At 40.2% G+C, this 17,054-nt stretch overlaps 1 protein-coding gene across 21 annotated transcripts in view; it reads right to left on the bottom strand.

The window, feature by feature from the left end:
- The window catches only part of AFDN (afadin, adherens junction formation factor), a 206,453-nt gene that overhangs the window by 55,790 nt on the left and 133,609 nt on the right, over positions 1 to 17,054 (bottom strand). For 13 of the 21 annotated variants that reach the window (XM_061624395.1, XM_061624376.1, XM_061624386.1 and 10 more), the window contains 7 exons: positions 13,628 to 13,648; positions 12,744 to 12,889; positions 9,811 to 9,905; positions 6,373 to 6,638; positions 5,814 to 5,957; positions 3,647 to 3,845; positions 2,384 to 2,487 (listed from right to left, as the gene is read on the bottom strand). In XM_061624395.1, the coding sequence (XP_061480379.1) occupies positions 2,384 to 2,487; positions 3,647 to 3,845; positions 5,814 to 5,957; positions 6,373 to 6,638; positions 9,811 to 9,905; positions 12,744 to 12,889; positions 13,628 to 13,648 (975 nt within the window). The remainder of the gene's footprint in view (positions 1 to 2,383; positions 2,488 to 3,646; positions 3,846 to 5,813; positions 5,958 to 6,372; positions 6,639 to 9,810; positions 9,906 to 12,743; positions 12,890 to 13,627; positions 13,649 to 17,054) is intronic. The other 8 variants (XM_061624389.1, XM_061624381.1, XM_061624390.1 and 5 more) reach the window with 1 other exon arrangement.

Here is a 17,054-nt window from a genome sequence, read left to right as displayed (position 1 = left end):
GGCACAGGGATAAAATGATCCACTGATCTAGGCGACTTGAGGACTCTGGCACCCTTCACCAGAGGGGCAACCGGTGGTGTTTGTTCTGGTTGAATGCCGAGGGTGTCCATTACTCTGCGAGACAGAGGAATGATGTCTGCCGGGTTGAAAAGGCGGTAAGAGTAGTCCTCATCTGGGTCAGATTCTCCACTCCATTCATCAGGGTCAGCCTGGAAAAGGTTTAAGTAGTCCTCCATCTGTGAGGATTCCACGCCCACTCTGCCCCTGACCACATCAAATGGGTTAGGTGAGGGTAGCGGGGCATCATCATGGCAGCTCGGTAGTCTTGCAGAGGTAGACTGCCGCAAAACTTCAGGCTGAGAGGATACATGAGGTGGAGGCTGAGGTTGATATAGGCACCCAAGCAACTCTCGTAACTGTAGCAGAAAATCTGGAGTCAGCTGTATCCCTGCAGGTGGAGGTGCAGGTAGAGTATGTTCCTGTGGAGGCGCATGAGGCTGCACAGATGGAGTCAGGTCAGATTGGCGAGGGGTTTGGCTGGGGAAGCCTTCAAACTCATCCTCTGAGGACTCAGACGGAGACTGAAAGAGCGCAGGCACCACTGCGTGCAGAAGCTTCTCCGGGAGCAGGGGTGCAACATAGCGTGCCCTCTTGGGCGGCCCGTGGCCAGACAGGTGTTTAGTCTTGGCTAAAGCTTTAGTGGGCTTGTGTTTAGGTGGCTTGCGTAGAGATGAAGCGATGCCCTGACGACCTGCTTTAGAAGCTTGTGGCACCTCTGCGTTCTGATCTGCCATGTCAAAGTCTGGATCACGCACACAATGGGGAAGGTGCTGAGATCAAAGTCTGGATCACGCACACAATGGGGAAGGTGCCGAGATCGTGGATGTACGCCCACCAATATTTAAGCGCCCCACTTAACAATCAGGACTCCAAAAAGCAAGTGAGAAGTCGAGGTGTATTATTGGCCACTAGCTAAGTACACACACACAATGGGGAAGGTGCGAGACCGCTAATTACACTGCCAGGAAAAAAGGATGCTTTTCTTTAAAAAGCGCAGCGTGGCCAGGGCTAGATACACGCACACAATGGGGAAGGTGCGGTACCGCCAAAGTGCACTGATGAAAACTAAGCCTCAAATAGTGGTGCACATAAGGGGATACACACACACAATGGGGAAGGTGTGGTATCTCTTGACTATAGGTCGTTCTAAAGACACAGATCTCACATGCAGAAATACTTTAGAATAGGGGAGCCTAAATTAAGGCCCAACAGGGCTGAGAGAGCAGCCAGGACAAAACGCTGCCTTATAGGGCCTCAAGAAGCCTCAGAAAGGAAAAAACTTCAAAAATGCAAAAAACAAAATGGCGGCTGCAAAAACAAAATGGCGGCCACGATATCGGGGTTGCCTAAATAAGACCCCAGGAGGGCTGAAAAAAGCAGCCGAGCCTAAATAAAGCCCCAACAGGGCTGAGAAGCCAGCCGGGACAAGAGGCTGCCTTATAGGGCCTCAAGAAGCCTCAGAAAGGAAAAAGCTTTAAAAGTGCAAAAAACAAAATGGCGGCCGCGATATAAGGGTTGCCTAAATAAGACCCCAGGAGGGCTGAAAAAGCAGCCAAGCCTAAATAAAGCCCCAACAGGGCTGAGAAGGCAGCCGGGACAAGAGGCTGCCTTATAAGGCCTCAAGAAGCCTCAGAAAGGAAAAAACTTTAAAAGTGCAAAAAACAAAATGGCGGCCGTGATATCAGGGTTGCCTAAATAAGACCCCAGGAGGGCTGAAAGAGCAGCCGTAGGCCAAAAAACGCTGTCCTGGGGCGTGGGAACAGGTGGAGAGCCCGCGAGGGAGCCACAGCCTCAGCGAAATAAGGCCCCAGGAGGGTTGAAAAGGCAGCTGAAACTGAGCGGGGGGGGGGGATCCGCAGCCGCAGGACCCCCACCCGACAAAAAAGCAGCCGCCGCCGCTTAAGCAGTCTCAGCGACGCACCCCCAAACAATCCCAAACGGGAAAATAAAAAGGGGAAAAAATAACACCAAGGAGAGATAAGGAACAATATACTAGGAAAAAATAAGAAAAAATTGCACACCCTCCGAACACCAACGTGGGGAGGGAAACAAACAGGTGAAAAAAGGTGAAATGGAAGAAGGAATAAAGACTTATCTATCGCTCTGTCCAACAATTTAACCTGCCTCAGACGAAGGCAAGAATGAAGACTCGAGTGGGAGGGGCCCGAGGCCCAGGTTTTAACTCTAGTGCATTCTTGCCTTCGGACGCTAGATGGCAGTAGTACCCAATCTGATGGCAGGCTACCTGTGGAAAATAGTTTTTGCATGCTTCCAAACTTGAGTTTATGTTATCTCCCACCACGTTTACAAGATGAGTACTTGCCAGGTCAGCATTCTCTTGTAACAGATGACTTTCGTAATCAGCACCTTCAAAATATATTGTCCAAGTTCCTGGTGAACGTGGATGAGGTGTCAATCTGCAAAAATCTAGATGGGGGAGACAATGCATAGCTGTACTTTATGTTCCATATTCCCAGAGAAGTTAATTACGTAACTACAGAGCTACAAATGGCATGCTGTCTGAGGAAACAAATACCATATATACATATGGTTCAATACTAAAAACAGTGTTGATAATCAATTTGACAGGTGCTTTTTAAACCACCACCTTTCTTGGCCTTTATTTCATCACTAATACTGTGTGTGCTTTCTCTCTCTCTGATAATGTAGTACCACAAGACAGAAGAATCGTACACATCTTATCTACACATCTGTGTCAGTGAAAGTATGTTGCTCAATATTTCATATTAATAACTGTGGCAATCTCATTTGCAAGTTCAAATAAAAGTTAAACATTCCAAAACCACTTACTAACTATACCTAACTAATATACTGAAGTTTTCAAATAATTTGCATTTCAAAAAAATGCCAAAGAATTTTTTTTTCAAAAACAATGAAAAAATATAAAGTAATTGGTACATAGTACAATAAAGACACAAACATTTGTAGTGAAAATCTCTTATTTTTTATCCAGCAGATTTCAGCTGCCTTGTGTTCAGAGATTTTATTTGTATGCACGTTAAATCAAGAAAAGGAGTGTCTTGCCTTCCAAATTTGTATTGTCATGTGATGCAAATTCCATATTGCTTCCGTAATCTTTTCTATATAAACATTCATATGCCTCTTAAGAAGTAAATATCCAAATGACTTTGATAAGACAGACCTCTCTGGAATAATTTTTCTGTTATAATAATCATCCACCTTATGGGAATTAATTTTAAGTAAGGCTGTAGTCCTATACGCCAATTATATTTGAATGCGATCCATTTAACTCCTTTGGACTTTCTTTTGAGTAGACATGAATAGGATTCCACAATAAATCCTTCTACTAAACAGAGTTATGTCTTTTTAGTAGCAGGATTTTTCTTCTTTTCAGGTAACAACTAGAATTTGTATTCTTGAGGACATAACCTTTTTTAAAATGGGGCTATAGTGTTCACTTTTTAAAATAAATTATTTTCAGACTTCTAGAGATAAAACAATTTAATCCATGTGATGGCATGCTACCTGAGGAAAACAAATTTTACTTAGATGAACTAAAGCAGAGGAAATATTTCTGCCCCAGTGCAAGACTAAAAGGACTAACCTCTTTGGCAGAGCGGATCTAAAAATTCTTGTAGCCCATTTGGGATGTTTCTGACAACATCACATGAGTAACCATCTTCTGGCAGAAGAAAAGGTAGCTGTAAATCAGGATCCTCTTCCAGCTGTACTTCTCTACCATCACTTCGAGCCAGCTCATCAGCAGTATTTTCTGCCACTGCTACAACATTTTCTATTAACTCCTGATGGGAAAAAAAAATTATGTAAGAATCCAATCATACGGTGTTATTGTTTCATATTTTAGCTGCCTCAAATCAGAAAGTTATGAAGCTAAAAAGGAATGAGACATGTTTAGTTGATGTTTTCTGAAGTAGATACTTGTGGCAAAAGCTTTTGTCTTATTCAACAGAAGCTAATGAGCTTTAACTTTAATAGCATTCCTCAAGCTCTCTTTAAAATGAGATACTTCAACAAGTAATACAAAAGGGAATATTATACCGATGCCAAAGGAATCATTGCAGGTATTCATTGTTCCAATAAGAAGAAAATGAGTTATACTGGATATGTTTCATATTTGACAAAATCTTTATTTTGAAGAACATGAAAAATAATGGAGAAACACTGTAGATTTTTGCACTAGAGGTTTTTTATTTGCTTTCAAGAAGTTATAGCTAGCTAGTCCATGGATGTATTCCTAAGCAAAGCTTTACTATAAGAAAGTTACCTACATAAAATACTGCAATGTTTCCCAAAATGGGAAATGCAAGTTCAACAGTATCAAGAATGCATCATTAAGCAACCAGTGGTTGCTACTCAAAACAATGAAGCCCAAGAGGGTCTAAAAGCACAGAGCAATAGCCATTAAAAAAAACCCAGTAAAATCCAGCAGATCTTTAAAGACATTACTAAGACTAGTTATAAAACACACATGACAGCCTGGGCAAATAAGTTCTTCACCTGGCATAGAAAATACACTGAAGTTGATGCCAGGTGAACTTCTCTTGGAAAGGCATTCCAAACATGAGGTACCATAAAACACACACACGCTATAACCTCCCAAACCATTATTTTATAGCAAGTTAAAAGTTACAAATAAAGCCCAACCAAAGAAATGCCACAGGTGGATCTCAGAAGACTGGGAACTACTAGAATAAAGAGAGTGTGCGCTTTATGGCGCTTTATATTTAACAATAGTTGCAGATCTTATTAAAATAAAATCCAAATAAGTGCTTTTGGCAGACACAAAGCAGTCCACTCTCTTTGAATAAGGGGGGATTATGTGATTTTCTGTTATTGAATAGCAACATCTCACATGACGGCACAAAGTTTATCATTTCAAAGGCTGATTTTCACCTAATATTTGGAACTGCAATTCAAAAAATGCAAGCCTAATGTTCCCTTTGGTGTGCAGAAAGTTGCAAGGTTCATAGGATCCTGTCCTTAAAATATGTGTATGCAATACAAACATACTGTACATAATCTGATATGTTGTATTATTGTTCAAGGTTTCCCTAGCTGATCATAACACATTACATAAGGCAGAGGGTCAAACTACCTAAATTCTAAACTGATATTGAAACTATGCAGTACTAGAGAGCTACAGTCAAAAATCTAGCTAGTTATTCTGTACCACTTGCTTCAATCACCTCAACAACCAGCTACCTTTCAAGTCAGCTTCCCAACCCCTAGCATCTGTCTCTGCCCTCCCTCCAGCCAAAAACACAAAAATCTTTCTCCTGTGTGTGAAGATTTTCTCCCACCTAAATTGAACTTTATGATACTTTGAATATGGTACTTTGCTAACACTTTTACGATAAGCATTTAGAAGGTTTGTGAAATTTCTATGACATCTCAATAACTCAACCAAAGTTGAGTTCATGGCAACTCACAGACAAAGCAGTCAGCAGTTTCAGACTATTTTCTATTTAAGAAGAAAGAAGTTGCCGCCCTGCTGGGAGGAAGGGCGGGATATAAACCAAATAACAAACAAACAAACTGTTCAAGCTAAGAACTGTCACCACCATTAAAAAATTGTGCTTCAGATTTTTCAAACCGTTTCAATTTTATTACAGAAAGCTAGTATTTTTTCATATGCCACCCCATAACATTTACTGTATGAAAATAAATAAGGAAAACATGTCTAATATCCTTAATCGGAATCTAACCAGCCCCTTGACTACACAAGCACACAAAAATGAAGATTAACTTACTGTTGGGATAAATGGCTCATCTGGGGCACAGTGATAATTTTGTAGCAATGCATGCAGTTGTAGAGAATTAAGTTTAAAGCAGGTACTGTTAATATTTGGAATGTCTTCAGGTGAATACTTATCCATAGTAAGTAATGTAGTTGCCTGGAAAAAAAAGAAGTACTATTAGTAGAATCACCTTTACTTTAACATGTATTAAGAGACCTGGCAATGGACACAGCACACTAAATAGGAATAAACACCTTGCTTTTAAAATCAGTACACAGTTTGTGGTTAACCCCCCTAGTACAGGTCAATCTAGATCAGACATTTAAATTACAATTTGTGTGCAAACTAGGTCTACTCAGTATGGCAGGGCAATAGACCTCTCTGAGGAAAACCACTTTGAAGCAAGTAAACTGAACACCCAAAATTCTACTTTACAGACACTGTTTTCATATGACTTCATACAGGTGACTCAGGATGCTAGGCTGATTTTCCATTATTACAATAGCAGAGGGAAAATCTTACAGGATCATGCACGCAAGCATTTATATTTCTATTACTATCAAGTACCCACCTGTACTATTCTACTGAGGTGACAATCAGCAGCCAGCTCCAAGCCCTGTTTTTCCGCCCAGGCTTCAATATGCCCCAGCTGCTGTCGGATGATGGCTCCCCAGTAATGTGAACACAATCCTGAATCTGGATCAGTAACTAATCTGTTAAAAAGCCACATGTTGATAAAGTGAAACAGCTGGGAGAAGAGCTGTATAGTCAGTGCAGCATTCACTCTACATCGTCGCAGTAGGGACATGGCTCCAGTTAGTGTATGCAAGACATCATCTACAAGAAAAAATACAGTGATACAAAATTATGATTAAGGATGGATCAGAAATACTGAAGCTAATTGTTGAAGCTGAACTGTGTGAACGTGTATAAGAAAGAGACAGGGAAGGGGTTCAACCAGGAATGGGAGCTGCTATTTCTCAGATGACTTTTAAGTCATGTTTTGTGGCAATGCCTATCAATATAAACATATTGAAAGGTAATAGTTTACTGTATCAAGAACATTACCACTTACCAATGTCCATTAGACCCAATAACCATCTTTCTCGAAGAGAAAGGTGCAGACAGATAACCTCAAATTTATTATAAATCATGTAAGTACAGGCAAGCAAATAGAAAGAAGACTGCTGTTCTATGCTTAAAGACTGTCTGTCTAGAAGAAATCTGGAAAATAACTGAAATTACATAACTAACAAATTGTATTATCTATTTTGTATCCCTCCCTGAACCTAATAACAATACTATCTAAACTTACATCCTCTTTCTTTGTTGTTACAGATTTACATTTCCTTTGTTTCTCCCCTTTCTATAGATTTCATATGACAATTTCTTTTTTGTCTATGTATTCTGAAAAGTTATAAGAAATTTAAGAAATTCTGCAGCATAAGTATTACCTTATTATACAGACAACATATGTTATAATAATTTCTTCAGTTCATAATTTATAATTTAATATTGAGTAAGTAACTTAGAGTAGTTCAACTTAGAATTTACTGGTGGGTAAAATCATCACTTCTGCCTTTTCCTTGTCATCTGTTATCATTTTGCCACCCTGATTTCTTTTCTCTGTCTGCATGTACCTGAAGAAAGCTTTTTTGTTGCTTTTAGCGCCCCTCACCAACATCAGCTCATTCTCAGCTTTAGCCTTCCTGACACCATCCCCGCAATTCCATCCTACCGGTCTACACTCTTCCTTTGTGGTCTGGCCTTCCTTCCACCTTTTTTCCTTGTTGGAATTGTTTGCAATTGTGCATTTCAAATTTCCTTTTTTAGAAACTCCCACCCATATTGGCTCCTTTTCTCATTACTTATCATTGCCTGACTTTATTAAAATCGGCTTTCCTGAAGTTCAGGGTCAGTGTATGGCTACTCTCAGCTTTTGCTTCCTTTAAAATCAAGAACTCAGGTACAATATGGTCACTTTTCCACAGAGTTCTCTTAACTGCCACTTCCTCTACTAAGTCATCTCTGTTGGCTAGAATCAAGTTAAGGATAGCTGATCCTCTAGTTCCTTCCTCCACTTTCTGTAGGAGAAAGTTATCTCCAACACAAGTCAGGAATTTCTTGGAGGGGCCATGCTTGGCAGAATTTGTCTCCCAACAGTTTGTTTATTAAAGTTTTATCCCACCCTTTCTCCCCACAGGAGCTCAGGGTGGCAAACAAAAACACTGAAAACACTCTAAAACATCATAAAAACAGACTTTAAAATATAACAAAACCAAAACATCTTTTAAAAAATGCTTTAAAAACATCTGGAAAAGTAATTCCAACACAGACGCATACTGGGATAAGGTATCTGCTTAAAAGGCTTGTTGAAAGAGGAAGGTCTTCAGTAGGCACCAAAAGGATAACAGAGATGTCTAATATTTAAGGGGAGGGAATTCCAAAGAGTAGGTGACAGTATACTAAAGATCTGCTTCCTATGTAGTGCGGAACAGACCTCCTGATAAGATGGTATGTGCAGGAGGCCCTCACCTGCAGAGTGTAGTGATCGGCTGCATATATATGGGGTAAGACAATCTTTTAGGTATCCTAGTCCCAAGCTGTATAGGGCTTTGAACAACAAAACCAGAACTTTGAACTTAGCCCGGTAGCTAATGGGCAGCCACTGCAATTCTTTCAGCAACGGGGTAACATGTTGGCGATACCTTTCCCCAGTGAGCAGTTGCACTGCTGCATTTTGCACCAGCTGCAGCTTCCGGACCAACCTCAAAGGCAGCCCCACAAAGAGCATACTACAGCAATCCAGTCTGAAGGTTACTAGAGCATGGACAACAGTGATCAGGCTATCCCAGTCCAGATATGGCCACAGCTGTTTTACCAGCAGAGCAGATTTGAGGGTGTGGGGTACGCACAGAGGAGGAAAAGGTGGGAAGTCCCGCTGGGCTAGCAGTAATTATTACGCTGATAGGGTTAGTAGAATACTGCCCAATGGGTCTACTCTGAGTTAGCTGGTAATGAGCCATAATTATAAATACATAAAATGAATAAATATAGCATTTTACATCTACATTAGCAAACTAACAAAACCATTCATATTAAAATGTTCTTAAATATATGAAATACATTCTAAGCACCTTCATTAGCAGCCTTTGCAGCTGCAATTAGTCAGGGCTCCACCATCCTAAACCAAGTGGAAGTAGATTAAACAGAGCAGAGACCACGTCTTGCAGGACTCACAGCCAGATGGTCTCTGGCACTTTCAGCAGCAGCCCTTGGAGCTGGGATCCAGGGGGGTTAATGCAAAACAGAGTCTAACATAGTCCACTTCCAAAGGAAGACAAGTAGGAGGGTGGGGGAAATGGCCAGGGGCTGGAACTGGCACAATTTGGAAAGCAGAAGGTGTCACCACCATGACCTTCAGGATGAGCTGAGTAGGAGAATCAAAGATGCTCAAAACAGATAGCAGCAACAGTGGCAGTGTGTGTGTGTGGGGGGGGGACTGCTGAAAAAAGGTTTCAGTGAGGGAAAGCAATTTGAAGGACTGGGAAAGGAACATATCATGGACTGACGGCTCTCCAGAGGGAGTGAAATTCCAGATGGAACAGGAGAAAGGAGACAATGAATGAGATTAGGTGACTGAGATGGAGTGGGTAGGTATATTGGAACATACAACTCTGGCAGAATCACAAGTTCAAGCAGTCAGAGGGGGCCAATGGCAGTTGCTGGAGTTCTCAAGGTGGGAGTGGCCACAGAACAACCACCTGAAGGTGTATTATTGCATGCACGCACACACACACAGAGTTACATTCTAACATGGAACCAAGGAAAAGGTTTTCAATGGCTGACATATAGATAGCTGATGGGGCACTCCTAGAGTACTGCAGTGACTCTTACTGTACATGCAAGTACACATCAAGATTCCCTGCAATATACAAGTTCTTCCACCATACTCTTGTCATGACAATAGGTATTATGCCTAGTACAATATATCATCAAGTCACCTAACCTATTTTAGGTCTTTGAGGATTATTTTCTTCTGGATCATCAAGAAATGCAGGCATGTAGTTGTTAAGCTCTGACTGAAGACAATGAACCAAATATCTGAAAAATAAAATTTTGTGAAATTATTAATGCTCCCATTTATTTAAAGAAGTTTTAGATTAGCTGGTTCATTAATCTACAAATTAGGCTGATGAAAGCCTGCAGCACTAGAAAACATGTATCAATGAAAGCGTCAAAAATCCAACTCTCAGCACAATCCTACAGATATCTACTGAAAAATGATCCACTGAGTTCAATGGGCTTACTTAGAAATGTGCTTAGGACTACATCCTCAGTATCTATATTTCATGCTAGCCTGAGCAGTTTTCCAAGAAACAGATGCAATGAGAAACACTGGTGCACTAAAAATGAAATAAAAATACCATTCTGTGACAAGTCTGGTTCTACAAACAACATTCTATTTTGAAATTAACTATTTTATTTTTTGGCAATAATACTATTAATGAACAATTAAGGTATCATATTGTTAAGCAATTATGGGATTGTATTCAGAGGATGGTTGTGACTAACATCCTCTGTATCTAACTTAATATTGCCAAGGCAAACTTTTTTTTTGGGGGGGGGACACACACACCACTATTTCCCCCCATTCCAGTGAAATCCTAGCATATAGCTTACAAGCGCTCTCTTAGTGGAAACAAATTTAGATACTAGTTTATTTTATTTATGTAAGGATATTTATGAACTGCCAATTCATAGCAGTGTACACCAAAGATACAATAAAAAACATTAGAACATCATGGAATCAAAGTCATAAAATACACAAACAAATGACCAGGAATTGACAGGATTCTTTAAAAATGCTTGACAAAAAAACACTGCCAGTGTTCTATCGATAACATTTCCATCACTATGAAGTCCCCAGCCTGTAGAATATTTTTCAAACTCCGTAACATTAACACTGTATAACATTTAACTTCGACTCAGTAGTGCACATAAAACTCTCCCTCCTTCCCTGTCAGAAACAGGGGGGCATGGCTGGAAGATCAAAAGAAATATTTAACCGGGCTCAGCTGAGTTTCTCCCAATTACGGCAAGTGGTGTTTGGATAGCAGGGGTGCTGAGGGAGAAAATGGCATTCTCTTGGATGCTTCAGCCCCAGAGTATATGTTTATCAATATTGTGTCTTGTGATGCAGGTTCATGGCCATTATCAGACTGCTGGCAAGTGCATGGGAAAAAGTGCTTGTGTGATCAGTTTCCTCTGTGAAAACCAATAAAGAGGGTTGTGGGGTAGACAGAAAGGTGGTGGTTCTGGATTATAACCAATGTAGTTAGCGAATATATATGAGTGTGTGTTCCTTCATGTAAAACTGAAGGAGACAATTCCACAAAATATCTAATTCCCCACATAGTTTCTTTTGTTTGTTGTTATGTGTCTTCAAGTCAATTACGACTTATTGCGACCCTAAGAACCAGCAACCTCCAAATGCATCTGTTATAAACCACCCTGTTCAGATCTTGTAAGTTCAGGTCTGTGGCTTCCCTTTATGGAATCAATCCATCTCTTGTTTGGGCTTCCTCTTTTTCTACTCCCTTCTGTTTTTCCCAGCATTATTGTCTTTTTCTAGTGAATCATATCTTCTCATGATGTGTCCAAAGTATAATAACCTCAGTTTCATCATTTTAGCTTCTAGTGACAGTTCCGGTTTAATTTGTTCTAACACCCAATTATTTGTCTTTTTCACAGTCTATGGTATGCACAAAGCTCTCCTCCAACACTACATTTCAAATGAGTTGATTTTCTCTTATCCGGTTTTTTCACTATCCAACTTTCACATCCATACATAGACATCGGGAACAACATGGTCTGAATGATCCTGACTTTGGTGTGCAGTGACACATCTTCGTATTTGAGGACCTTACACCAAAATGATTTAGGATTAAAATTGCTATACTGAAGCAAAAAACCCAAAACAAGATACACCAATATTTAAAAAAACTAACAAGAGGGTACTAGAGGAGTACTAGAACTTTAGCAATGCTTTAGTAGCATGCAAACACTGAATGGACCCTAAATATCAGCAGATGAGCAAATACTTATTATAATAAACTTTCTAAATAAAAATTATGGCTAATGCAATTTTCTTAATATATTTATCTAGGATTCTAAACTGTTTCACAACTTTTTATGCATTGTGTGCATGAAATGGATTACAAAATCTTACATTCAAATGTATGGAAGTATACAAAAAGAAAAAAGGATATACAGCACATATCAAATATTTGTATGGTTTGATAACCAAATAGGATATTTTTCACCAATCAAGGATTTCGCAAACAAAGCAGACATTAAAGAAAAGGGAAGAGAAAATGATAAATCTTGGTATCCTTTTTACCTATATGAAAATATATCATTATCACAATTTACTTTAAAACTGCCAAATCTGTGTTCTTCTCAAATTTACAATTAGGAATTATTGGGAACACAGTAGAAAAGCTAATATTAGTTATTTTAATGACCATTCATCAAAGATGTAAAATCATGTAACACTACGTTTTCTTGAAACTGAAGAAATGACATTAATAGTTTATTTTTTACTTCTGATTATACAGATCATTAAAAACATTTCACTCTAATTATTCTTAAGAATGTTGAATGTGCCCAAGTACAAGGATGAACTCCTCCTCACTTAGGGCACACTGCACCAGTAGAGGCATTATCAAATTAATCATACTCAGAGTACACCCACTGAAATCAATGGACTTAAATTCACTGATTTCAAAGGGTCTATTCTGGGTATTACTAACATTGGTTATCACTCAGTATTTAGTTTTTTAAAGCATTTGGGAATTAGAAATATTGTGTAACTCTTCCTCAATAAGGTGAAAATAAAACTTGGCCAACATACTATACATAGAAATTTGATTATCTTACTTGAATGCCATTTGAACTAGGTGTGCCAAAACATCTTGAGCATCTAAAGTGATTCGGCTAAGATCTCGATCCTGCTTAATGAAGTTCAGCAGCTCAGATGCATTTGCCATCCAGAAAGCAAGTGCCCCTGCAATATTCTTCTGTTTCTGCAAATATTTTTTGAAAAACTGTGTAAACACCAAAAGGAAGTTTCCCTCTGGTAATTCAACTTGCATTCATTATCAAAAGGCTCTGCTTAGATAGACCAGTACCCTTTCCATTTTTCCAAACATACCTCAGATACCAGATATTTGCAGAGAATTTATATATACCACAAGTAATATGCCCAACATCTTGCAATTGTTTCAAATTACAAGTTATGTTTTAATTCTAAATTATTAAATATTCCAAACGCTATTCGTGAAATGAAGTTAGCATGTTGTCATGAAATGCTGAAAGCTTAGATGTATGCATTATCTGGTAATCTGTATATGCGCAAGCACACAATCACTAAGGCCCATTCTTACCCAGATACTGCTAGTCACCAGCTTTGACACCGAGCAACTCAGTATCGAGTACTGATCTATCTCACCATTTCCCGACCACAAATGCTAGGCCAGGCAACCTCAGATGAAATCCAAAGAACAGAACCACAAACAAAAAAAGGGAAGAAAAAGAACTTTTGTCATTATGTCTCCATACTGAAGTGCGTTAAGCAGAAATTATGGAATGCTGATAGATTGCACAGTCAAAAAAGGGTTTTAGTACTGCATGTTCCAGCTGCTAAATGAGGGTTATGAACTGTTCAATCCAGCTGTAGAAATATTGTATTTTTGCATGGAAGCAGCATGAGAAACTGAGCTAAGCCAACACAGCTAGGATCAGTTCCCAGCAATATATCCTACCTGATCAACCTGGTCTACTTCCTGGAGAAAAACGAACAAAGGAAATCAAACAGAAGAAAGAAACTGGTGAACATTCATGGTAGTTTTACAAATCAAACACTAAATATGAAGACACTAGACTTCTACTCAGTCACATTAAAACAGTTCACCACTAGATGCAGTAGAAATGAGAAAGCTCTGCATAGTCTTGCACAGAGTAGTGTGAAGATCTGCTCCACAGAAGCCAGTTGAGCTTTCCCTTCCCATGAGAAGACATCTTTGCACATGACTGCCTGGCATGTAGCACTGTAGCCAAGCCACTCTTTATATATTAAAAATAGTAGTAACGATATTAGTTTTTTTATGTAATAAAAAAATCAGAATACTACATGATAAATGTTAGGCGAAAATAAAAAGAAATCCTTTAAATCATGGCCATATAATTAACTATTCCAAAATAAAATGAAGGGCTAAAGTTGCTCCAAAAGAACATACAATTTCCTTTCCCTTTCCCTTTGGCATTTGAACCTGATTCCTGTGTTTGTAAGCCACAGCTTATGTACACTCTTCTCCTGCTGCTGACTGTTTGTCTCCAGTATTTTTGTCACTAGATCCTGTACAGCTACCAACAATTTACCACCTGATATTTACACTTTTCTTCCTATATAATAAAAATGTAAGATGTCAGGGCATCATGCAGCATGACATCAGGGGTGGGGCCAGGCAGCAAACATTGCTGGGTGAGCCAGCGGGCTACCTGACTGCAGTGTGGGAGGCCACACAGGTCACAGCAGCATCAATGATGCTGAAGGAGGCCACTCTGGTCGCAGTGGCGGCGAAGGGAGCAGAGCTGGTGCAGGCAGCAGCAGCAGCGCAGAGGGCCGCCACAGTGGCAACAGGAGACCACAGCAGTGACAGAGGAGGCCACGACGGTGGCGTCAGGAGGCTGTGTCAGCTGTGGTGGTAGCAGAGGAGCTGGAGGAGGAGGCCACGCAGGCTGCAGCGAAGGAGGCTGCACAGGTGTGGCAGCAGTGGAGAAGGCATTGCTATTGGAAGAGGCCCCACAGGCCACAGCAGTGCCACCAGGGGTAGCCACAGTGGTGGCAGCTGCGTACTTGGGTGGCTGGGAGGGCTGTAGCTTGGGCAGGTAGGAGGGTGGCAGCAGCAGCAGCCCAAGAGTTGAGGCAAGTGGGGAGGAGAGTGTGGGTGCCTGGGGGCAAGGGTGTGCGTGCGTGCGTGTGTGTGTGTGTGTGTGAGAGAGAGAGAGAGAGAGAGAGAGAGAGAGAGAGAGAGAGAGACTCTCTGTGCATGTGTGATGTCTGGGGGTTGGAAGTTGGCGAGCAAAGCAAGCAAGGAGGCTCTGCCCCCCTAATCTTACAAAATTTGATAATCTTATAATGCTTGTTAATGGAATCTTATACCATGTTGCTTCATGAATGGCCTTTTCTGAGATTGAGTTTATGTACATTCTCACTATGTGTTTGATTACATCACTAACAGAGATTTGGAAAGTCGAATATATTTTTTGGATTTTCATCAGAATATACACCGCTTGTACAATAGTTTATTTTAAAAATGGTTTAAGGGAGAGTGGTCTCCTAGCAGTGTTGTGTTCACCAGAACAGGGAAGGAGTGAGGACACTCCAGGTTGGCACTGGAGTGCATCCACCTGCAGGATGCCATCCTAGCACTCCTGCAACCTCACTGCCACCCTGCCCCATACTTGTGAGCAGCACTACCACTGGGAGGGTACTGCTGCCACCACACACACCCCTTACACACTGCTGCTCCCAGGAGGGAGGGCTGTACTAGCTTCTATGGGGCAGTTCTGCATATTACTTAGGGAGCATGTGATATTCTGGACTGCAAATTTTATAGTGCTACCAAGATAACAGTGAAATATGTGAAGACAGAAATAGGACAATTTAAAACAAAATACAAGTATAGCAACAATAAATGAATTGCTGTAACAGGCAAGTATGTTTTAAGGGAAAAAACTGAAAACAGAAAGTAAAAAATTTGAATGATTACAGCTCTCACTTTGGCAGCATGTACCCTAAAAAACCCTAAGTGATGTACAAACTATTTACAATTAAAAGCCTTTGTCTTTTATTAGTTATTAGTACAGTTATTGCCAATCATTCCTCACAGAACATTGTTTTATACATAAAGGCAAACATGGGTATATATAGGAAGCAATGGGTTGGATTCAGAGGCCACATTCACACTGTACATTTATCCCACTATTATTCCATTTTAAACAGTCATGGTTTCCCCCAAAGAATTCCGGGAGGTGTAGTTTGTGAAGGATACTGAGAGTGGTTAGGAAAGCCACAGTCCCCTTACAGGCCGGCAATTCCCAGAGTTCTCTGGGAAAAAGGACTATTAAACTACTCGGAGAATTGTAACTGTGTGAGGAGAATAGGGGTCTCCTAGCAACTCTCAGCACCCTTCACAAACTACACTTCCCAGGATTCTTTGGGGGAAACCATGACTGTTTAAAGTGGAATAATAGTGGAATAAATGTACAGTGGGAATGTAGCCAGAGTGTCTCCTCGATGAAAAGAACTTCCGTTTCTGGAAGGAACTGTGATCCAGTGGAGCCTCTCACTAGAGAAGAAGGGAGGCAACTCTTGCCAATTCTGCCTTCCCCTGCAATTCCTATGCCACCTCCCAAACTGTTTCTGAGGATCCCCCAACCCTTCACAGTAGTTTTTCAGGGTGCACAGAGGAGTGCAGAGAGGACGATTTGGTGAAGATTGCCTTCTTCCAGCAGAAATGTATCATCAGCTGTGTTCCATTCATGGGAACTTTGGATTCAGAACATTAATTTAAAAAGCTCAAATAAAAAATACAGTCAGGTAAAATTAGCAACAGATTCCACTATATTTAGCTTATGCTGTAGAAGAGGGATAGCTAACATGGGGCCTTCAAAATGTTGCTGGACTCCCAACTCCAGCCTGCATGCACAATGTTTAGGGATGATGGGAGCTGTAGTCCACCAATATCTGATGGCATCATGTTGACTACCCCTGCTATAGAAGATAGCATGAAATAAAATTTTGAACTTGTGACCCATGTTAACAAATGTTAATACCTAATGTTAGTCAGAGCAGACCCACTGAAATCAATGGACTTAAGTAATACAGGTGTTTGCTCATTCTGTAAGACCTTGATTATCTGAATCTCCTGTTTACTATCCCACAAATATTTATATGAAACTAAGAGAATCCTGTTTTAAAAACATTCTGGATACAGATCTTAGTTTTGTTTATTAGTCCCTGAATGTTTGGGGTTTTTTTTACTGGAACTAAAGTTATTTCATGCAATATTTATAAACTTCTCTATGATGTCTAATACCATATTAGTCATGTGACTGCAGCCATGGCTATCACATAAAACAATCCTGCAAAAGGAAAATCTTTTTGTTAAAAAAGAAGATATGCGT

This window comes from Rhineura floridana, chromosome 4 (assembly GCF_030035675.1).
Source record: "Rhineura floridana isolate rRhiFlo1 chromosome 4, rRhiFlo1.hap2, whole genome shotgun sequence".
NCBI classification, from domain to species: domain Eukaryota; kingdom Metazoa; phylum Chordata; class Lepidosauria; order Squamata; family Rhineuridae; genus Rhineura; species Rhineura floridana.
Note: the sequence above shows the minus strand (reverse complement) of the source record. Positions and strands in the feature narration are given on the sequence as shown.